The following is a 23,470-nucleotide window of genomic DNA, read 5'->3' as shown; positions in this document are numbered from 1 at the left end:
GCATATGACTTTGCTGGTAATGAGATTCCTAGGAAACAACATTCCTAGGCATATTTTTGTAAAACTTGTAACAAACGCCCAATAAGAGTAAAGAATAAACATGTATCTATAAACGGATATAGACATCCAACCAAAAAAATGTAATTCACAAAGAAAAAGCTTTATCCATGTTACGACATTTCAGAAGTTATTGGTCATTTTAAGTATTATTATTCTATTGTTGATTATTTATTGTTTCTCTTACTCTACCTATATTTTAAGTTGTCGGTCATAAATTTATGTCTTTTAATGTCTTAAAGATGACATGGCAGAAGCTTTAACTAAAAAAGAAGCTAATTATCTAACAATTTACGTTTGTTTTAATAGCTAAAAGAAATGAAGAAAAATGTGTTTTTCAAATAAAATAAAAAGATTTAAAACCTATATATACTTTTCATTATTTTACGTTTCATAAAAGGATTACAGTGTGAAGGGCCAAGGTTCCTGATGAAGGAATTAATTTACTAAATAATAAAAAAATTAATGCTCTTTTTTTTTTTGGGTGAAATCTACCTAAAATATCCTACCAAATAGTACAACAAAATATAGATAACATGCACCTAATAATAGTGAATGTCGTGGAAAGAGTGCATTAGCACTTCTCAATATATTACTTTGTGAACAATTCCAAAACTAATGGCATGTAGCATGTTTTGATCACCTTCGATTTCTTATAATCAATTCTGAAAACCATATACTACCCAGTACCCACATAAACTTCTACCTAAAATTGACTATGTCTTTAAAATGAACCGTAAAATGATTTACAAACATTCACATGGTTGCAAGTTCTTATAAATAGGCCTACAATCATTCATCTGGGAGGGCAGATTATATATGAAGAACTAAATTCATTCAACACAAAAATAAATTTTCCAAGTACAGAACACAAACATTTTCATTTCAAAAAGAAAAAAACACAGACATTTTCAAGTGCAGGTAGGATTTACAATAATGCAGTGAAAAAGAGAAGTGTTGTGGTAAGAGAATCCGCAAAAGACATAAACATTACAGCAACAAAATATTATTGATTGGACTATAATTTCATAACACAGCATATGTCAGACAGTCACTATTTTTGAGGCTTCTTCCACAAGACCCCAATCTTCTTCAGCATGTTGCCATTTTTCTTCCTCAGGTAGTCGTTATCATTCTCTTCCGCAAAGGGTGAGCATTTGTAGCTGTTGTCATCCAGAGACATTGTTCTCTCTGTGATCTTCCCATTATTTCCTGCCGAAAGCATAGCGGCAGCAGCCTCTGCAGCTTTCCTCCATTGATCAGACTGCACCTTCATCCTTCTCAGTTCAGCTTCCATTTCCGAGTTCGATGCTTGTGCCGCTTCAAGCTGCTCGGTTACTCTCGCCGCCTTGCGGCTGCTGCTCTCCACCTCCTGCATCGCGATCCCAAGTTTCATGAGAGCTTCATGTTCTGCAGCCTTAGCTGCCTCTATTTCCTCACTCTTGTTCCTTTCCAACTTCAGCATTTCGTTCTCTTCAGATATGCTTTGCAATGTAGTCTCTTTGTCCATCATATCCGCCTTCAATTCAGCAACACAATGCTCTAATCTTTTAATTTCATTCCTAAGTTCATGGTCACTTTGGGATGATGTTCTCACTTGAAGTTTAGAATTCAAGTTCTCATTCTCCTCCATAATACCCTGCAGCTCGGTTTCCTTGTCCATTAAGTTAGCCTTCAACTCTTCAATATCAGCTTTCTTTCTTTTCAATTCAGCCTCGAACTCACATTCCTTTTGACCCGATTCAGATTTTATCTGCTCCATCAACTCATAGGCATTCCTGATCTGCACTGTGCTCCGAATCTGTTCTTCTTGGTATTTTATCTCAGCAGTCTCCACAGCAGATCTTAGTCTTCCAACATCAGACTTCAGAGAACAAATTTCTGCTTCAACATGATCAGATCTATGACCATCTACAAGATCTCCAGAATTATTGCAATTATTGTTGATGAAATCTGGGTTAAGTTTCTCTACAAGTACTTCTAGTGTGTTCACCTTTGCTCTAGATTGGTCTAATTCTAAAGCAATGGATTTGTAGCCATCTACAGATTTTGCAACATCACCCCTGAGAATCTCCACAGTTCTTTTTGCAGTCTCAAGCTGCAACAAAGTTTCACTGACCAAACCTTGGGCCTGAGCTTCAAATTCTTTGAAATTCCTTAGTTGGTTTTTCATGTTCTCAACAAGAGAAAGAGTTTCTGACAAGTTTTGCTTCAGGTTTAGCAGCTCCACATCTGCTGACTCTGCATGATGAGTTTGGACACTCTCACAGTTAGCTACCAGTTCAAGTTGGACTTTCAGAAGCTGAATTTCATTCGCTGCAGAGGCCAATGCAGCAGAGTCAACTGAGAGATGCTTCTGGGAGGCCTCAAGCTCGGATTGCCGTGTCCTGTTGCATTCCTCTGTGATTTTCTGAAGCTCGGTAATGCGAGCTTCTTCAGTAGTACAGAGCTCCAGATATTGCTTTTGTGACTCTTCAAGTTTGGCAGATAACGCCAAAAGTTGCTCCTTGGAGTCTTGAGCATCTTGCTGAGCTTGCTTCTTGCATGATTCAGTTAGAATAAGCTGGTCCCTCACCTTCTTCAGATCATCTTGAAGTTGAGAAATTTGAGATTCCAATTCAGATATTCTACTGGGGCGCTTCCTCTAAAGCAGCATAAAACAAGGATGGTTTAGAATTCTATACAAATTTCAAGAAATAGGAAGAATGCAGTGATGAATTTCAGAAAGTAACATAACAAAATTAACTTGGATTACCAAAATCTAAGTAGAACAAAATGGAAAAATGAGACAAGATAAAAGATATGAAACCTAAGGCTTTCTCAAGTCATCAATAATTTTAAAAAGGTACAATGCAAGACACACATAAAACCAATGAGAAGATGAATGTGGCAACTCAGTAACTTTTCCTACCTACTCTGTTAGTAGTGATTTGAACGCACTTGAAAAATTTCAAAAGCAAAACCATTTTAACAAGGTCCACTGCATTCATTATAACTTAGCTAGGAGGGGCTAGGGTCCCAAAAATAAGGATTTAGCAGATAGAGAAAGAGAAAGATATTAGAGAAGGGGGAGAGCCTATTTCAAGGTTTCCCTTATGATTGAATTTGGTAGGTTCTATTATTTAATTTTCCAGAGTGAAACCATTGCATAATGAGTGCCCTATTTATTTATCCAACCTAAACCCTAAACACTTATTTAACTATACCTAAACCCTATTGACATGTAACTAACCAGCCAATGTAGCTGCTTGCCAACTAACTAAGCTGTTATCTAACTAACAAGTTGCTTCTTCTACCAAAGGGGCAAACACTTTCCACCACCAAGTTCGGCCCTAACCAGCTGGAGAGTTTATTTGGGGAGATTAGTTTGTTTGCACACAAAAAAAAGGGAGATTACTTTGTAAACAACAACAAAATTACCACTGTTTACACTTTACACATCCTAAAACCTTCCCATCCGAAAATACTCATTATATAAAATTTCAATTATTGAACTTGAAGTTCTTGAAGTGTAACTCAAAATTTCATTTCCTCCATAGTTTGAACTTCCGGGAGTATAATTGTACTTCAAAAAAAAAATTAATTCTAGAAATTGGAACTCTGGAAACATATTTATTCTAATATAAGTTTACATTTTTTTGCTGCCAACAAAAAATTTACGTTTTTAAAACGTGAATTGAAAAAACTAATCTTTTTGGGTACAGTTACTTGCTAAAAGAGATTACCTCAGGAACTGGGCTTCTTGGTGATCTTCGGTCAGTGATTTTGGGGCTTCTTTCCTTTGTTACTTTATTAGCTTGATTTGAAGAAGATACAATTAGAGATTCTGTTTCTAGAGCAGTAGGCCTGAATAGGCGTGAACCGCGAGGAGAAACCTTCTGAGGCACTTCAGAGGAGGAGCCACTTCTGAAATCAGAATAAACATGTGTAAACCAGTGAAACCCTTAGTGAGGAATGGAAAACCATGTCTATCTCTCCATTCTAACAATAAATACATTGATGCCATATAATAGAGCATTATCCTCACACTCAAATGTTTAGATATGTGAACCATTGTTAAAACCAAATTTAACATACAAAATTGTTCAATTGAGTACTGCAACTATGTTAGAAAGATCCCTAAAGTTACAATATAGCCCTGCTGAAATAACTTATGTCACCAACTCAAATTCAAGTTGAAAATGAAAAGAGTCTTCCAAGCACATGATAGTGATACATAGTGATTTTTCAATCACAGGCTTTTTCTAGTAAATGGCAGAAAACCATATTCAATCACCAGATATATTATCACCATTGCTCAATCCAAAAAGTAAATGGATTGAACTTATATGCAGTGACACTGTAAAGAGTTCTACATATACATCCAGTCATACTTTGTCCAGTTTCAATTCTAGTTTTTTTTATTTTAATTTATTTATAATGTGGCAAAATGGTGAATCCTGATTTTTAAATTTTCAAAGTGTATAGTTATTAAACTCAAAATATATTACTTTTTTAATGTTGACATTCATTTGGGAAAGAAAATAGTAATAAGGGAGTTCATAGAAAAATACAAATTTTGTTGTTGGCTCATTAGGAGTAGGACTGGTAATAACTACCCTGGGTCCCCAATCTCAAATTCTGCAGCTAAAGGTAGGAGCCATATAATGAGACCTTGTTGAACCAAAAAGGAAACATAATAATGAGACATGTTAGGCGTTTAGGCATGGGGACAAACATGCTTAGCCATCCATTTATTTTTTCTTTTCTCCTTTCTTCAAGATAACTACTATTTTTCAAATAAATGAAAGAAAAGAAATGGCCAGTAAAATTATCATTGCAGGACAAGGACAACAGGACCAACTTGCAGTTAGGTATTACATGTGCACACATAGAAACAACTCAAATACTGTACCTACTAGCTTCATATGAAAGTGGCATGAACTCAGTGGTATATTTTTTTGGCACAAGATAAAGCAAAAGAAAACAAAGGGGCAGCAGCATGTAGAGAAGACTGGACATTCATAGAGTTAATACAAAAAAAAAAGATAAAATCTTGAAGATTTAATAAACATTTGATGCACAAACTGCTGTTAAATACATGTTATTATTTTCAGTTTTTAAAAGTTAATATTTCAAAACATTTCAGAGATAAGGTTTATGTTCTTAGTTTTCAAGTCTTTCACCTTTGCAAAACATATTGTTCAAACTGTTTCCTTTTTTGTTTTCTTCTTCTGAAAAAACAGGTTTCAAAAATTGTTTCTGAAAATAGTTTTTAAATTCAGAAAACTGAGAAGAGAATCAAGCAAACCTGTATTAGAGAGAGAAGTAAATGACATACAAGAAATAGTGAAACACCACATATTTAGCTTTAAGATCACATTTTAAAATCAGAAAAATCTTTTTGAATTAGCAAAGTACAGGAGCAACACTAATAAAACAGGAAACAACAATGGCAGAAGGATTTCAAGATTACCTTGTCTTTGTCTTTGGGGTCTGCATGACTCAATTGCCTTCAGTCCGGGGAAAGTGAAAAGGGTTAGTAATTTGAACCTCACTGCTTGAATGCACCCTGACCCACAAGGACTGTAACAGTTCAGAAAGATATCACAATCTGAGACAAGAGAATCCAATGATATGAAGAAAAATTAAATAAGTTCACGCAGAATGGATGATCCTCTCATCTTCTCCCCCTGAGCTATAAATGCAGAATATTTACTCAATGTGTGATTTTCACTGTACTGCTAAAAAACAGTACCTCACTAGTAGTGACCAGCCCTTCCCCTACCCCTTAATTTTTTTTTCATACACATAGATCAATGGAACGAATCCAGGATCACGTGCTTAAGAGACTCGAGCCCCTTCCACTCGTACCAACACATTGTTGGTCCATACCCCTTGAGGCCTTGAATTAGTGCATCACTATCCTTTTAATAATTAATATAGAAAACCGTATAGATATTCACTGGATTTTACTAGAGTTCACACCTTAAAAAAAATTATAAACTGTACCAAAAGATAACTATAAAAGGATGGTGAGATAAAAGTCAAGCAGATTTGTATCAATATAATACATGAGCCATATGTCCACACATGAGAAAAAAATGTTCTCTTTTTACCAACTGAAGCCATGATAAGGTCTTTCATGCTAACAGCACCAAGTTATGAGCAAGAGGGACCTACAACTACAGCAACAGAACATAAGGAAACTACATAGATGCCCCACATCTCAGATGGAGAAAATGCTCGTTTACCCACATGATCTACTTGAATAAACCCCATCCTCACACATACAAAATGGACATTTTAGTGCACCACAGATAAAAATGTCTCAGCCTCCAATTTTGCCGTGAAATAAGGCATGACACATCCAACAATAGTTTTGTTTTCTTCCACAAGAGGCAAATTGTTCAAGCTATGAACATTCACATCTGGTGGAACTAGCTCTCGTAGTGGGGTTTTTTGTTTTTTCCATACACAAAACTCAAACTCCATACTATATTTAAGGGAAATTAAGCATGTCACTTGATACAATAAGACATGTATGTATGTTTACCTTAAAGCGCTCAAACCTTTGAATACTATAAGCAAAATGATAACTTGGCTCACCCATTTGATATTTTCACAAGAGGGAACAAACAAAATTGGTTTTGCAGAAAATAGATATTTTATTCTAACCAAACAAGGCTTCTACAAATGTGCGTTGCTGAACAGGGAAACGCCAAAATGGAGAAGGAAAACCCCCTCAAAGGTCACTTCAGATAAGGAAAAAACAGGGCTCAGATCTACAGCATGCAAGCTCATTGAACTCCACAACACAAGAAGATAATGGAAGACCAAAAGGCACGTCTTTTGAGATTAAAAATGAGAGAGAAGTAACTATCATTTATTAGAGGGATACTAATTTATTACAGCATAAATAAAAAGAGGAAGAAGAACAGAAACAAAAAGACAAAAGAAGTAAGTACATTTTAGAACCAAACCCTCTTTTTAAAAAAATAAAAAAATATTTCTTCGGAATTTAAAGAAAGACATGTAAAAAGGACTATAATCATACATGAAACCTAAGAAAGCTTGCAGCTCCTGAGCTTCCAATACAGAGAACAGCATTAATGCCAGTTTCTTTTGGCAGCAAAACTTTATAATCCAAACAAATTCTTTGCAAAAAGTGGGTTGCAAAAAGAAAAAGCAGAGAGAGCTTGTAAAGAAGCATCATTTATATTCAGGTTCAAAGAATGGAAAAAATAAAATAAAACTTAGTATAGTAACAAAATGTGAAGAAGAAAAAGATGAAATTCAAGGCTTCAAGTCAAAGGGACCCTCAAATGAAGCATTTGCTTCCCATGTGGTACTACTATAGCTAGCTAACCTGGAAAATAAGTAGCAAAATGAACCAACAAAACAACGTGTGTGGACATTTTTTCTTTCTTTCTTTCTTTATCACTCTTTATGCTGCATTTTGCATTGAAACAAATACCATGCAACACAAAATGCAAAGTGAGAAAAAGAGATGCATTATTCATGAGTTCTAACCTTGTGAAAGTGCAGACAGAACACAGAAGTAGGATCTTTGTATGGTGTTTTCTTGAATGGTGTCTCTGTTGTGTGAATGTGTTTTCACTGCTTTGTAGTGTGTGTTCAGTGAAGTGGATAGTGTGCAGTGAAACCGAGAAAGGGTAAGTAACAAAGGGTACAGTTTTGTCGTTTCAGGAACGCACATTAAACTGGTTTTAAGGAGGAGTTTGCGTCCGCATACTGTATTTGATGTGTCATGACCTATCGTATGCTGACTCTTCCCGTTTTATTCGGCTTAAAGCATCTACATTTATCATACTCACTAAAATATCTACACTTCATTTTTTGCTATTCCTCATAATTCCACATCATCTACACCACTTTACTAACTTTTTACTCCAACCCAACAACTCTTAAATGTTTTTATAGTGGATCTCACCATCAACATCACATTTGTATATTTTATTATTTATCTCTATTTTAATTATTTATAAGTGCTTGTAATAAATACAAGCTCACTTTTCAAGTCTAGTGTAGAGTATCTATTCTCACATACTCATCTTTGTCATGTTGGAATTGAATATGTACTCAAATGGTAATAGATACTCATATGAGTATGTATTTAACATTAGATTTTTTTTTGATAAGCCATGAAAAATATATTGAATAGAAGTACAAGGGGTACTTCAACCCAATACAAGTAGAAAGAAAAAAAATTACAGAAGCAATAAGCAGTAGAGATACAGTAGATTAACCCCCAAACAACTTCTAGACTAAACCCGCTACCCCTAGGAGAGAGATAGAAGAAATTTGCCTCGTTAAAACCTTTCTAGAAAAAACCCCCTTGGGAAAACCTAGACAAGGAAAAAGAGTACAAAGATCTAATATCAAAGACTAATCTCCAAGGGGCCTAAAAATACAAAGTCATATGATCATACAACCAGCCCAAATTACCATAAACCAGTGATAATCAAAAACCCCCACTCTAAATAAACTTGCCAAATACAAAAGCAATCAAGCAAGCCCCTCTGTATGAATAATCTTCGAATGCCACTCAGCTAAGGAAATCATGACACAATGCAGCAAAATTCCAAATGGTAGTATAAAATCAAATAGCTCCACAAAGAATGAAAGAAGTTCCACGCCAAAGTACTGACAGGGATCACCAAGCTAGCTGCCCCCACGAAGAGTAAATTAACAATTCCAATAACATCTCTCCTTGCAATAAACATGACCTGAAAGAAGAGTTGAACACAGAAAACAACAGACCGAAAAAAATACCAATTATAGCATCTCCAAACATACTCTTGGGTTTTCAATCCACTCATAAACTGACACCCCAAATGATGAATTGTTCGCCTTGAGCCACAACCAGGTTCTGAATTGAATACTGTCTAGGATTCTTGCGGTGTCTACTGAAACCCCTCTAAAAACCACACCATTTCTTAAATTCCAAATGACACCAACAGTGGCTACCCAAATAAGTGAGGCAGCCTTACTTCCTCTACCATTAATACCCAGAATCACATGATGTAGAAAGTGTTGACTTACAGAATTAGTGAGAACCATTGACATGCCCAACCACTTATAAACTTGCATCCAAATCCTCCAAGATATATTGCAAGACAGAAATAAATGAGCAATAGATTCCTCACTGTCAGCACACAAGACACAGGCTGTATTCAATCCTCCTGGTAAAGCGTTACGCCTTGCTAGTTCCACCTTGGTTGGAATCCTGTTATTCAAAATCTTCCATGAAAGAGCCAGCGCATTGGAAGGAGCTTTTGTTGCCCACAGTTTGGTAAACACCCTTTCGTCCACTGCTAAGGATTCGACCCTACCCTGCAAAAATTCATATGCAAAACATGCAGAATAAATTCCAGAACCATCCTTAGTCCAACACCACTCATCACATCTCACAGTTGCAGGAGAAAAGCACGAAATCAGCTGCAAAAGTTCATTAACACTTTCAGTTTCCCTTTGAAGTAATTGTCTCAGCCAATTAAACTCCCAAAGCCAAACACCTTCCCTCCACCTCCCCATCTCCTTTATTGTTGCCTTTGGTTGAGAAGACAACAGATAGAGTCTAGGAAATAGCTCTTTAAATACTCCCGCCCTCAACCAATCTTCCTCCCAGAATAGAAACTTTCCACCATCGCCAACCCTTCTGCAAAGAGCCTCATCGAACCAGCCACCAGAATTGTTGCCGAAACAAGACGCATTGAGATCTTTCCACCAACATGAGTCAGAGAGTTTAACTGTCCCCTTATATTTAAACTGTAAAATTCGACACCATAAGTTACCTTCTTCTCTAATCATCCTCCACCTCCATTTCCCAATAAGAGCCAAATTGAATAATTTCCAATCCTTCACCCCCAACCCCCCTTCATTCTTTGGTCTACAAACATTCTCCCATTTGACCCAACATATCTTCCTATTATCCTCAGAGCCTTCCCATTAGATACTACCATTGGAGATGCTCTTACATGACATTTCTCTAGGAGTAATAATGATTTCGAAGTTGTTTTAATGTCACACTTTTCATTTTTTACTTTTTTACTGGTCAATTTTACCGCACTTATGTGTGAGAGACACAATTACATACTTGCGCAATGCAAATTATATATAATGCATGTTGAAAGTGCAGAATGAGATAATATGAATATTTATAGAAATGACATTAAAATCAATTATCGATGTTAAGTTTCATCCTCTCACATTGATTATTGCATGTTTAAGTAATTAAATAAATAAATGAGAATAAAATTAATAATGAGATGATAAACATGGCACTCTATTATTAATTAGTTGAAATTCATGTGTGTCTTATTTTTATAGGAATAGAATAATGTTATGTTCACACCTCTAAGATGAGGTGGAGAGAGGTGGATGATGAGAGAGATAGGAAGAAAAGAAAAAAGTAAGAAAGATAAAATATGAGATGTGACAAATGATAAGATGAAAGAGATAGAAATAAAAATAGGTGGAAATGAAGTGTTTAAAATATGAGGTGTGTATACATCATTGTTGTTTTTATAGTGAACTTAACTTTAGTAATTTTTTCAACCAACTAGAGAGTAGAGAGGGTTGAAAAAGGTATTGAAAAGAAAGTGCTGTCCTCTATAAAAAAAATGTTGTAACACTTATTTGATGAATAATACTCTAATTTATAAAAGTTTGACCATATGATCATGGTGCTTAGCATGTCGTTGCATTACTATTTACTGACTTTGTGCATGTCGTTCAAATTAATCATGCCCCACAAGTACTACAACTATTAATTAGCCGTATAATGAAATAAAATGATATGCTTGTTTGGACTATAGTTGTTTGGCTTGTCACAACTTGTCGAGATCCAAACGAATAAAAAAATGGGCTATCGTCTTCCACGCTTCAATCTAAGACATTCAAAGCAGCCACTGCAAGATCCTATGTATTATTATGGGCTGGTCCACGTTAAATATTCTAAACTTACATTCATTTTTTTTTTCTGAAGTTATGTTAAGAGTGAAATAAATCTGTTAACACCCATTTTTCACATCCACCCTAATTAATGGGAAAAATAAAAATAGAAAGGATCACGTGATATGTACCACACAGCAGTGCAACAAGTTTCTCCCTTCCTCAAGCTTCATAACTTATTCTCAACTCGTGTTGGTGACAAGTGATAGGCGTGAGACTAATTCCCTGTCTCAACCCACTAAGTGGCAAGAGATTGTCGAAATTTAACCCCCAACCACTCATTTATGAGATAAAGTGCTGAACGCCTGAACCTTTACGTCAATTTACTTGGTTTGAAAGAAAAGAAAAAACAAATGTAACAACCTTTAAAAAAATTATATATGATCATACAAAGAAAGATAGCATTAGGGAAAAGCAAAACAGTACAACCTTTTTTGAATTAATTTTTTTAACAACCTTTTGAATTATTTTTTAAGTAAAATGTAATAACTAAATGATTTTTAAAACCTCCTATTTTCCATTAAAAAGAAAAGGAAAAAGTCACCTAAATCTAAATTAATACTTATAACCTAAATTAATACTACTATGCAAGAGAGCTATGACCTCATTCCTTTGCCTTCTCCACACTGTTCAATTAAAATTAGCCACAAGATTTCTTTGAGAACAACTTAAAACTTTCCTGCCTTACATTGCTCTATGAATGCCAGCTTTTTCTCTAATAGTCATCCTCTATAGCAAGCAAGTATCCAATACAGATATTACACACATTCCACAAGAACTTAGCTAATGTACCATAAAATTTCCCTGAACAAAACTTACTTGCAAAGCCAGCATATATTCTTCACTTTCAACTTTGACAACAACCTTAGGCTGTGCAGACATCTCTCACATGCACATTAACATTGAATGAAGTTATATACAATTCAAGGTCACCTGCAGGTGCAACCAAGGTAGGCTGTACCTATTCAACGCCTTTGGGGCTCGATGAAGCAGCTTTTTATAGACTATAGAGACCGAATTGCATGACTACAAAAAGACAGAGGCAGAGTGCTTAGTTAGAATCAGTGATCAGGTTTCAATGAAAGATAAACAAGAAATGAATAACAAAATAGATGCAACAAATCAGTATCAATGTTAGTGTGCTTTTACAAACAAGTGAAATAAAAGATTTTAGTTGGCCTAGTGTTGCAACAAGCTATTTGTATAGGCTCTTCCAAACATTAACACAAGCATTTATACTATAAAATAAGCTCAAATAATCTCTTCCAAACGGGACCTTTATGTTTATATTTTCAAGAACTAAATGGATCAAGCAATTAAACTTTCAGATACCAAAATGAGGTTGTACTATTTGTATGCTTTTAAAGATTTATGAAAGATCGACCTTAAAAAAACTCATTGAACCACATTATAAGAAAAAATAAGTCTGAGAAGTTTATGAACAACGTAAAGAATCAGATCAAGGTAAGATAGGTGGATAGATCTAGTGATCTACCATGAACACTATAAAATGTAAAGCTCACTACCATGGGCATTACTATAACCTAGAAACCTGATATGGCTACACATTTAGATAGCCTTCAATGAAGAAGCGGAGTGAACAAAAGTACATTCTCAGCAGCAATGAATTTGCACATTTAAGAGGTGTGCAACCATGAAAGGAACAATTTCCTTTCCATAAAAGTACATTCTCTGCAACAGCATGTGTGTGATTAATCCAAAACACACTATAAGGCATCTCACTTTTAATGAATCACCAACCATGGGACAGTGTCCACCTTCTCATTTCAACGGATCACACATCATCCTAATGATGTCCCCGGCCAAAAGAAACAAGCAAGGCCCCAATATCATGCTGAATTAAGAGTGGTGGAGAAGGAATAGGAAGGGAAGTAATGCAGCAATCCCAAAATGGAGGAGCAGCCATAAATCAAGCTCGCTCGCACAACAGGTATACTGTTACTACCATATCACCAACATACCTAAAAAACAGAAACATGAGCAGATTATGTGCTAAGTGCATGATTGGAAACTCTTCCATAATTGATTTTGTAGTCAGAATCAAATCTGGGTGAGTAGCTCTAAACTTCAGACTTAATTCAGGTAAGAGAACCTCATCCAAACATGTTATAGCTGTAATGATAACCAGTCAAATCTCAACAAAGGACAAAAGGAAGGGATGATATTACATTACTGATAATATGATGAGAAGTAAACTCTAGAAAATCACAAAACTATGACACCAATGAACATCAAATTCTCAGCTGCAGCAAGCTCTGCACTATGGAGCAATGTTCTCCATCTGGGTGTCAGTTTTATACAGTTGGTGGTTCAGTCATAAAGTTTTTAGCTTTTGCATGAGTTTTATCTTAAAGCCAATCAAGCGCACACGCTAAATGGCTTGGATAGCAGTGTCCCTCACGAGTTATCAGATAGCTAAACAACCGGATCAAAAAGGAAATCTTATCTTAAAGTCCATTAAGCGCACACGCTTAAGGGCTTGGAGGGTTGTGTCCCTCCCCAGTTCTCGCATAGCGACAATTCGGTCGAAAAGAAGGGACCAAATGCATAGCATCTCCTAAAAACCGTCCTTCGAAGTACTCTGGCCCTAGAAGCCGTTGGTTCACCGTTGGGAACCCAAGGGTCTGAGCACAATAACTCCCAACGGTAAATAGCCACCCGTAACCTCTGAAGAGCAATTATTACCGCATTTAACATGTAATAAGACACATAATTTTAGTGAAACCCCCCAACAACCCAAGGGACAAGAAAAGAGTCTACAAGAAGACAGAAAGAACTTGAGTTAGTGAAACCCCCCAACATCTTCAATCCCGGACCCCAGCTTACTGATTTACCCTATGAGCTTGGGACCTTGGGAGTTTAGGGAGAACAGATTTAAATTTTATCATTCATGTGAAATAATAAATGACAGATCATGTCAGATAATACTTTGTTGATTTCAGCAACCCTCATTCAAAATTATTGAAATTCATAAAATCATAAAACATGATTCCCACCAACCTGAAAGTAATTTAGCAAGAGTTAGAAAGACCTTTTGGTTAAAAAAATACCAAGCTACTGATTTCTACTTATGACTGAAAGCAAGTAACTTCATACTTGACAATTAAAAAAAAAAAGATCTGAACGACCTGGTCTAGAAGGAGGTCTTTGATAGCTGTAGAGTTCCAAGTAAAAGATGATAAATTGCTTTCCTAACAAGGGAAAACTTTCCATATTGCAAGCCTCCAAGCCAAATCATGCTAGATGCAAGGTGGAAGGGTCAGCTCAAGGTTTATGATAACAGAGTTCAACAAGCAGAACCAAAGATATTAGGTACTTGCTGAAGCATATGAACACTTTCCACCATCAAGTAACAGACCACCCATGGCTATTTCAGCTAGCACATCCAAAAGAGCATCAATATCACATTCCCTGACATTAATTTTGTTAAGTACTTTACGTAGCTCAGAATCATTGAGATTGCAGCTCTTCAATGTGTTTTTAATTACCCACATCATCTCATTGTACCTTCTATCATAATGTAGAGCCTTAATAACAGCAAGTATAGAGAACATATGAGGAGCAAAGCCATAATGCACCATCTCCTTGTACATATCATATGCCTTATTAACACTATGAGATCTACAATGATCAAATATTAATAAATTATAAACTGATCCCTCTGGCTTATAATTCCCGTGAAGCATTGTGTCACGAGCTCTGCCGGCATCACCCACTAAACCCCTCATGCTGAAATCTTTGACAAGCCCTACCAAACTCTTAAATTCATTATTACTGCAGTTCTCTATCAGAGTATCATATGTAAAATAAGATGGCTTAGTCCACAAGTTTTTATAAATCATATCCAGAAGGGTCCTCTTAGCATCTATTGTCCTGGCTTTCTTATTAAGTGCATTCAGATACACACGAAAGATAACGTCACTAGTTAAATAACCATCGTGTTTCATATCATAATCCAATCTATAAACCTTTTTCATGTTACCTTGAGCAAAATAATCATTCATCATATTAGAATAAATATCCTCATCCGACAGGTCTTCCATAAGCGAGTCATATGTGTCTAGATCCAGCCACCAGAAGTTCTTTCCGTCCATCTCCAACTTCAATTCATACGCCTTCCTCGGCTCCCCGATTTTGCATAACCCGGATATAACAGTGGTATAACATACAGCATCAGGGGGCAAACCCATCGCAGCCATGCCCCTCAAAATCCCCAAAGCCTCCTCAACCCTCCCCAAAAGGCAAAGTCCATGAATAAGCGCATTGTATGTAACAAGAGAGGGTGAAAACCCAGAAACAAAATCAGGCAAAAAACCCTTGTGTGTCATCTCATGATGCATATGAAAAGCCTTACAGAATTTACCTTCAAGACAATAAGCATTCATCAATATAAAATAAGTAAGCTTATCTGGCAACACACCCCCGCGCAGCATCTCTAGGAAGAGATCAAATGCTTTGGACAAGCTTCCCTCCAGGCACAGGCATACGTGGTAAGATGCCCTTGTGAAGCATCTCCGCCTTCATTTCAAGCGCCTTGTCCAGCTCCGGCTCGTCGAGATAACAAAACCCAGATATAACAGTGGTATAACTAACAGCATCAGGGGACAAACCCCTCTTAGCCATGACCCTCAAAATCCCCACAGCCTTCTCAACCCTCTCTCTCTCTCTCCGACGCAATATGCACTAACAAGCTTGTTGTATATAACGACAGATGGTGACAAACCTCTAACAATCATTTCACTCAAAACCTTATAAGCCTTATCTGCTTCGCACCGGAAACAGAGACATGTTAGTGTTCTCATCAGGGGTCAAACCCTTCCGATTCATCTCCTCAACCACCTCCTCAGCCTCTTCCATCCGTTCTTCTTCGCACAACCCCTGAATAACCGCATTCAGCGAAACCAAATTTGGCTCCACACCCTTGTCAGTCATGGCTTTCCACAACCCAAACGCTTCCCGCACCTTCTTCTCCTTGCATCTCGCCACTATCAATGCCGATTCTGATTCAAAGTTTCCAGCGCCGGCGAAGCCGCGGATCCTGAAGTTGTAAATGTTAACGCTCATGCCATTTCGGAAGATCTGGCGAAAGGTTTTCAGGGTGGCGGTGGATGAAAGCCTCATACTCATAGGGTTGCAACTTGCAATGAATACTCCTTACTAGCCACTAGTTTACATATATTCAACTACTACTAAAATGTAAAAGTCATTTTGAATGATTTAGATCTCCTCATCCTCATGTGTCAATTTCATTAAAATATAATTCAAGTCCTAGACTTTTCACAAAGAGTTAGATTTGACACCCCACTCATTAGAAATGTCACCCTACTTTCGGAAACTTAGTTTCCGAAATATTTCGGAAATAAGGTTTCCGAAGTATTTTTTCACTCAAAAGTGGGGTGTTACATGTATTTTGCACTATAAATCATGAATTAATTTCGGAATATAAGATTCCGAAATAATTCGGAACCCGAAAATCCGAAAATTGGGGGTGTGAAATCTAAGGGTTGGGGTGCCAAATCCAGCTCTCCTTTTCACATGATATAGCTATGTGAGATTGACATATGAGGGGATTCAAATTCGACTTGAAACCTTTGTATTAACATTTTCCTTTATAATCATGTGAGGGAAATCACAAGACTGACATGTGAGTTAATCTCAACTCTTCCTTATTTTTAATTAGATCAAACGGTGCACATAATTTTCTATTGTTCTTTTTTTATTGGAAAATGTTTGTTGTTAGTAATGTTAGTAAATTAATCATCATCAGGGTTCGAAACCCTAGACCCTTGTTAGTTGAGGTAATGGTTTTCCTAGGTAAAACGGAAATTATATGAAGATGAGAACAATACAATTGGAGGAGGTTTAAATCAAGGTTTAATTACAACTTTGGTCTCTGATATTTTCTAATTCCACGATTTTAGTCCCCCACCTAATTTAATTACATGGATGGTCCCTGACTTTTTGGTCGTCTGCAACCTTGGTCCTGCCGTTTATTTGTTAACGGAGGAGGCTTACGTGGATGTCCAATTGGAGAGAGAAAGAAGGACTAAAGAGAGATGGAAGCATGTGAGTTGAATGTGAGATCTGCAATGATCATCTTCTACCCTCTTCCTCCTTAAAAAACAGAGCACCGTGAGGAGATGTTTCGAAGCTTGAGATTAAGCAAAAAGGGAAGAGATAAAGAACGAACGAGTCCCTGAAGGGAAGGAAGAATGTTGAATGAGTTGATGGTCTCTTTCTCTCTCCAATTTGACTTCCATGTCAGCTAAGTGACCATCCACGTAAACCTCCTCCATCAACAAAATAAATGGTAGGACCAACATTGCAGACGACCAGCAATGTCAGGGACCATCCGTATAATTAAATTAGGTGGTGGACTAAAATCGTGGAATTGGTAAACGTGAGGGACTAAAGTTGCAATTAAGCCTTAAATCAACTTTGAAAATGAAATTACGTTGCTTTTGTTTAGATAGAAAACTCAAATGGCGTTTGCACAATTGTTATGAATTCCATTGAAAGCAAGCCATATAGGATGGTGTTGCTGCGACAAAGCGCGATAATTTGACACGAAGGTGTGACGTGGTGCATTGCACCACGGTTCGGTAATGCAAAGCTAGGTCTTGACGGAGAAGGTAACCATTGCATTGAATGTCGAACAAAAGAAAAGTAGAAGGAGATTGTGATGTAAATTGTTGAAAAAGAAAACTTATGTAGGAAATAATAATCACCCTTAGATCTTATTAAAAAGTAAGGAATGGTTGAGATTAACTTACATGACATGGTCAGGTGAATCCCTCATATAAGGGGATTCAAATCCAAGTCTTTAGTAATTCAATTACCTACTAAAATGTATAAATTAATTAAAATTTTGTTATAAATACACCAAAAAAAAATCATTTGTATTTTATACGTTAAACTAAACTAAAAACTTATCAATATAATTTTCAAATCAATTAGTTATTCAACTACCAACTAATTTTCATGTGTGTTGTATAAGGTATAACAAAACATGTCAAAAGACTCTCCGAACATAACACTTTAGTTCTCTAAAAAAGTGTGGAAAAAAAAAACGAAGCAAAACACTTTAATAAACAAAAACTACACTCTTATTTGAGGTAGGAAGGTTGATACGAGTTAATATAATGATTTTAAAAAATGTTTGTTTAGATACAAAGATATTTTAAAAAATACATATTAGTCATAGTTTTTGTTTATTTTTTATTTAATTATCATAAAATATTTCATTAAATATATTAAGCAGCAAAACATTCCTACATTTTCATTAAAATAAAGAAAGAAATAGCAAATTTGTTTGTAATTAATATATTAAATCATAAAATTAAGAACTGAAAATATTATACTGCCAAAAGTTATTCAACAACCCAAATTGAAAAATAATATTCATAAACATAAAACTTGACATGAATTTTACATTAGGGAAAAATAACAAAAATTAAACTTGATTAATAACAAAATAATGTTATCAATAAATAATTTAGATAAAATAGTTAAAATTTTAAAATGATGCTATACGGTATTTACTATTAACTATAAAGTCTGTGCGTTTTATTTGGAGAAACAACCTCGATATAATTTTATGATCTTATTATATATTAGTAAAAACGGTTTTGAGGAAGCTTAATTGAGAAAAAAGTCATGACCAAAGTTGAATAAATATAAATTTACTACATTACTTAATCTATTTAATTTATATCTTATTTTTTTCGAAAAAGATGAAATTACTTTAATTTTTTCGATTTTAACATGCGTAAACCTGTTTGGAAAATTGTGGTTGTCTCTCCTTAGAAATTAGTTTATCGGTAAAAAGTATAAAAAATGGTAAAACAACTTTTTTTATGACATTAAAATATTATTGCTTAATTTAATTTTTTTCAAGTGGACTGTATTATTTGTCTCATTACTAAATAAATAATTAAATTTTTAAAATGATCCAATGATAATTATTAAATTTAAGTAATATTAATTATTTACACAAAGAGAACTCCAATACTATTTATTGCAAAGTATTTTTTTGTAATTATTGAAGAAACACAATTTTTATTTTTATTTTTAAAATAGAAACTATTTTAATATTTATGTAATAATTTAAACTATAATCATAATAATGTCAAAAAATGTTGTAAATAAACCCACGCAACGCGTGGGTATTATAATTAGTACATACGAGTATTAATCTCGCGTAATGCAGGGATGGAAAAAGAGTGCTTTGTCGGCATACATCAAACCTTTTTCATATTTTCTCTCTCCTTTTTCATTTTTAAATACGTATATCACATATTTAAGTTTTTTTTTCTGATCCGAGAGTTACATTCTATTTTTTTTTCTAAATTTGTTATGCTTTGAATCAATATTCGAAAAAAAAAATTTAATCTTCCAAATATATACAAAAAAACATAAAATACAAAGTTGAGTTAATTTCTAAATCAATTCTTTATTTGATATTATTTTGAATATAAGATATTAAATCCAAAAAAAATTGTAATATAATAAAATAAACATAACTATTATAAAAAAAGACTTTGCCAGCGTTTTGATGTCATTAATAACTATTAAATGTCATATTAATACATTAATTATTTTCAAAGATATGGAAGTATTTAATATTTAAATTACTAAAAAATCAAAAAATATAAATATGACATCATATATCTACTAATTATTGCATGAGAGATAAAACTTATAAAGAAAGACATAGAATGAGGTGGTGACACTTGTTGGAGTTGTCACTTTTTGGTTTCAGAAATAGTTTATAGTGGAGTATAGGATAGGATATAAAGAACACTTGAAGCATAGCATTAAATACAAAAAAAAAATCATTTGTATTAAATACACTAAGTTTTTATCCCAAATAGATTTTTCCTAGTAATGTTTTAATGGCAAACGATGATGACAGCGAATCCAGTTGTCTAACGAAGACGGTGAGAGGAGGATCGATTGCTGCGATATAAGATATGAGTTGAAGCAAGATCTGGGTTGAAGCAAGATCTGGGTTGAAGCAAGAAACATGGAAGAAGATTTTGTGTAGGTATGGTTGAAAAGAAATGGATAAGCAGATTTTTTTTAGACCGACAGGATGAAGAAATTGACAATGGTAGTGGTGGTTTGTGATTGTGAATCAGATGAAGCAATCTAAATTATTAGTGAGGACCAATCTTAGATTTCTAGGTCTAAGATTATGGGGACCTAATTAAAAAGCACTAACACTGAAATGGAGCATAATATACTAAACTAGAGGAGAAAATGTAAAAAAAAGTACAATTTTAACAACTTATCTTCTGATGTACCAAAAAAAGAATATTCAAAAATTCAGAAATCAGGATTACTGGATAAGGGGAAATTTTTGGTTGAGTAAGGTTACACATTTTTTTGTGTGCATATTAGACAAACCCAGGAGAATCCTTGTGTAATCGTTTAAAAACTAGACCTAATGATGGTCCGGCGTTTCATGGGATAAAATTCTTTGAGAATAGTGTTTGAAAAGTCCTCAAATGGTATAAAGTATAAACCTTTGTCATACTACTACAATAGATTACCAATCTGTATCATCAAACTGTAGTTAGTTCAAGAGAATCCTTTTACATCGGAAGCTATCCATATTCTTTTTCTCCTCAGCTTCCACCCTCCAAGTTCGGTTCATCTTTTTTACCACAAAAACCCAAACTTGAATCTATACCATCAAAGCATCATTGATGCTGCTTGCTCCATGACAAATTCAGAGGACGTCGAAGAAAAAGACGAATTTATAGAAAAATCAACTTGATGGTTGATGATCATAAGATCTGAGAAACTGAAAGAAGAAAATTTAGCTGCAGTTCTACAACGAGAATGCTTGAAGAATCTACTGCGTATGGCACGGAGAGGATGAAGCAGAAGTGATGATGAGCTCCATTGTTGTTGTTGTAGTAGCATATCAGAAATATTAGGAAAATCAGGATAATGGAAGTATTTTCAATGATCATCCATAACCCAAGAGTAACCAACATCCATGATGGAAAAGTGAACTCAATTCATAAAATAGAAATTATGAAAAGGTAACATAAATGATACTAGTACTACCACTATCTATTTATACTACAAGACTCAAGTATAGCTTCCTGACTAGTGCATAATAGAAATTTAACTAAACGTTAACTAACTAGTGATTTTAACAAATATATTCTATTCTATTTCTGTATGGGAGTGAAAATTTGGGTCGCTTGAGCAAAATCACAACTATTCCAGAAAATCTCCACACACACTACACACTATCTAGAAGGAAGTTAAAAGGTTGATCATATTTTCCAGAAAGTAAAGTCTCTAAGGCATTCATTACCATTACACAATTCCATACAGAGACAGAGGATTGAAACTAACAAACTAAAGCATAAGAGTTGTCCCAACCAGCCACAATACAATAAAATAACATTAAAATTGAAAGAGAAATGAGTGAGTTGAAATTCAAAATCAGAATTACAAACTCCCAAAATACAATACAGGTAATAATCTAGTTCCATTTTGGGTCATACAACATCTCAAACGGATCCCAGGGACCATACCCAACACCGCGTGCAGCAAATTGGTTATCGGTTAGATCAGCATTAGCGTAGGTGCCGAATATGCGATGTTCTGGGTTATCAATCTTCTGGTTTTGGCGGTGCGACCATTCAAGAGTTTTCCTAAAGCGACCGAACCTGAAGAGCTTCTCCTCTTCCGAAGGGTATGTTTTGCCATATTTCTTGCACCAGATTTCGAACAGTTCTCTGGCATCCGTTTCAGAATAATAGAAACTGTCGGCGCCGCCGCCTTCGGACGACGGACGCCGCCAAGACGAACGTGCCGGAGAGTGAAAGGAGCGGCTCTCAGCATCTTTAACCCTAATCCTTGTCAAAGAATGGCTGCAAAAAATGGATGATATAAACTGAACAGATCTCATCCGTCCATTTCTTTTAAAAGAGATCAATGGCCAAAATTAAAAGAAAGCATATGTAATGTAATGTAATGTAATGTAATTTCATTCATAAAAGGCCCAAGGCCTGGAATACATTACTAGTTGTAACATGATCTTTATTATCTTGTACTTTGTAAATGTCATCAATGTAACTCTCATTCTTGTATATTGTAATTCTATTCATCAATAAACCAAAACACCTGTCATCTCTTACTATAAAAAAACAAAATAACACATAATTGAACTTTAAACTTAGCTTAATACTAAAACATAACAATCGCAAACAAAATAACTTGTCATGAGTTGATTCTTGCTATAACTACTATGTACAATATTGATGTTCTGCATTGTACATGAAGAAAAAAAATAGCCTAGTAGGTAGGCCCAACCATTCTTTGATCTGTTTCTTTAAGATATTGTTCTAAAAATTCTGCAACCTTGTGTTTGATAAGTTTCTAAGAGACTTTGTTCCATAAAGTCTTCAGCCTTGTAGGTAGGAACAATCTTTCTTTGATAGGTTTCTAAGTGATATTGTACCAAAAATTGTTCAGCCTTGTAGGTGGATGCTTCCTTTCTTTGATATGTATACTTGAGAAATTAGGTTACTTTTTTTTTTTTATCAAATTTGCAATATCGACCTTAAGAGTAATATTTTTTTCACACAAGAGGTGGAAGAAGGAGAGAGATAAAAAGAAAAAAAAAGTAAAAGAGATAAAATATGAGATATGATAGATGATAAAATGAGAGAGATAAAAACAAAAATAGGTGGAAATGAAGTGTTTAAAAAATGATGTGTGTATATATCATTGTTGCGACCTTAATTTAACATTATGGACCTTTAAAGCATTACAGCACCCGGGTAAAAAAATAAATTAGAAATAGAGAACAAAAAAGGAAGGTTGGACTTGGACACTTGCAACTTCAAAATTGCACCAACAGCACCAAAATTTTCAAAGGTTAAACATTACTTCCATAGTTCCATTAGTATACAAAATGCCCCAAATTCACATGTCCATTTCTCTTGTCTTCAAAATCCTTGGCTGGCTAGGGCAATAATGTGTGCTCTGGATTAAATAACTCCTTGCAATGTCTAACAGACACAATGTCTAAACAGGAAGTCCCCACAAGCAGGTAAAAATTGATTAAGTGATCCATTCAAGCACCATATTCCTGCTTGCATTTCATGAAACTGTAATAATGCCTCTTTGCTGCAAATTGCATTTGTAGAATGAAAGCATAAGCATGACATCAAACACATGACACAAAATCAAATGTATGCTTGTTTCCGGAAACCAATCATGAGTAGAATTAAAATTGGGCTTAATCCTCAAATTAGTCTCTGTCTTTGTCTCGTCGTCTGATCTAAGTCCCTCATCGGAAAAATTTGTGGAAAATGTCCTCTTCTTTGTAAAACGTTTGGAGCAAGTCCTCGCCGAAGGCGCGGAGCTCCGGCTAGTGATGATTTGAATCGCTGACTGTGTTAATGAG

The 23,470-nt window shown here is 35.1% G+C and overlaps 3 protein-coding genes across 14 annotated transcripts; all 3 read right to left on the bottom strand.

Annotated features, from left to right (window-relative positions):
- Positions 1–910: 910 nt before the first annotated feature.
- On the bottom strand, positions 911–7,735 carry LOC130740453 (interactor of constitutive active ROPs 3). Of its 9 annotated transcripts, XM_057593064.1 has the most exons (5): positions 7,570–7,735; positions 6,156–6,221; positions 5,513–5,622; positions 3,783–3,963; positions 911–2,701 (listed from the first exon to the last, which is right to left on the bottom strand). In XM_057593064.1, the coding sequence occupies exons 3-5, from the start codon at positions 5,536–5,538 to the stop codon at positions 1,112–1,114; spliced, it is 1,797 nt and encodes a 598-aa protein (XP_057449047.1). In that variant the 5' UTR covers positions 5,539–5,622; positions 6,156–6,221; positions 7,570–7,735; the 3' UTR covers positions 911–1,111. The 9 variants fall into 9 exon arrangements, with proteins under 9 accessions (XP_057449047.1, XP_057449045.1, XP_057449050.1 ...); XM_057593062.1 differs by lacking the exon at positions 6,156–6,221; XM_057593067.1 differs by lacking the exon at positions 6,156–6,221 and having other exon boundaries at positions 5,513–5,608.
- Positions 7,736–8,618: 883 nt separating this feature from the next.
- On the bottom strand, positions 8,619–9,594 carry LOC130737171 (uncharacterized). The gene is made up of 2 exons (XM_057588934.1): positions 8,857–9,594; positions 8,619–8,786 (listed from the first exon to the last, which is right to left on the bottom strand). Exons 1-2 carry the CDS (start codon positions 9,592–9,594, stop codon positions 8,619–8,621), a joined length of 906 nt encoding a protein of 301 aa, XP_057444917.1.
- A 2,005-nt stretch (positions 9,595–11,599) lies between these two features.
- Positions 11,600–16,212, bottom strand: LOC130740452 (pentatricopeptide repeat-containing protein At5g39710-like). Of its 4 annotated transcripts, none has more exons than XM_057593060.1 (2): positions 15,017–16,212; positions 11,600–12,039 (listed from the first exon to the last, which is right to left on the bottom strand). In XM_057593060.1, the coding sequence occupies exons 1-2, from the start codon at positions 15,465–15,467 to the stop codon at positions 12,011–12,013; spliced, it is 480 nt and encodes a 159-aa protein (XP_057449043.1). In that variant the 5' UTR covers positions 15,468–16,212; the 3' UTR covers positions 11,600–12,010. The 4 variants fall into 4 exon arrangements, with proteins under 4 accessions (XP_057449043.1, XP_057449040.1, XP_057449041.1 ...); XM_057593057.1 differs by having other exon boundaries at positions 12,757–16,209; XM_057593058.1 differs by having other exon boundaries at positions 12,792–16,209.
- Positions 16,213–23,470: the final 7,258 nt, after the last annotated feature.

The sequence above is a fragment of the Lotus japonicus genome, chromosome 2 (genome assembly GCF_012489685.1).
Source record: "Lotus japonicus ecotype B-129 chromosome 2, LjGifu_v1.2".
NCBI classification, from domain to species: domain Eukaryota; kingdom Viridiplantae; phylum Streptophyta; class Magnoliopsida; order Fabales; family Fabaceae; genus Lotus; species Lotus japonicus.
Note: the sequence above shows the minus strand (reverse complement) of the source record. Positions and strands in the feature narration are given on the sequence as shown.

Excerpts from the sequence above, each read along its gene's own strand:
- LOC130737171 (XM_057588934.1), bottom strand. The coding sequence starts at position 9,594 with ATGGGGAGGTGGAGGGAAGGTGTTTGGCTTTGGGAGTTTAATTGGCTG. Across the intron at positions 8,787-8,856 it reads AGTGGATTGAAAACCCAAGA|GTCATGTTTATTGCAAGGAG; the intron begins GTATGTTTGGAG and ends CTCTTCTTTCAG.
- LOC130740453 (XM_057593064.1), bottom strand. The coding sequence starts at position 5,538 with ATGCAGACCCCAAAGACAAAGACAAG. Across the intron at positions 3,964-5,512 it reads ACCCCAAAGACAAAGACAAG|AAGTGGCTCCTCCTCTGAAG; the intron begins GTAATCTTGAAA and ends TTCTGATTTCAG. Across the intron at positions 2,702-3,782 it reads CAAGAAGCCCAGTTCCTGAG|AGGAAGCGCCCCAGTAGAAT; the intron begins GTAATCTCTTTT and ends ATGCTGCTTTAG.
- LOC130740452 (XM_057593057.1), bottom strand. The coding sequence starts at position 15,467 with ATGCTGCGCGGGGGTGTGTTGCCAGATAAGCTTACTTATTTTATATTG.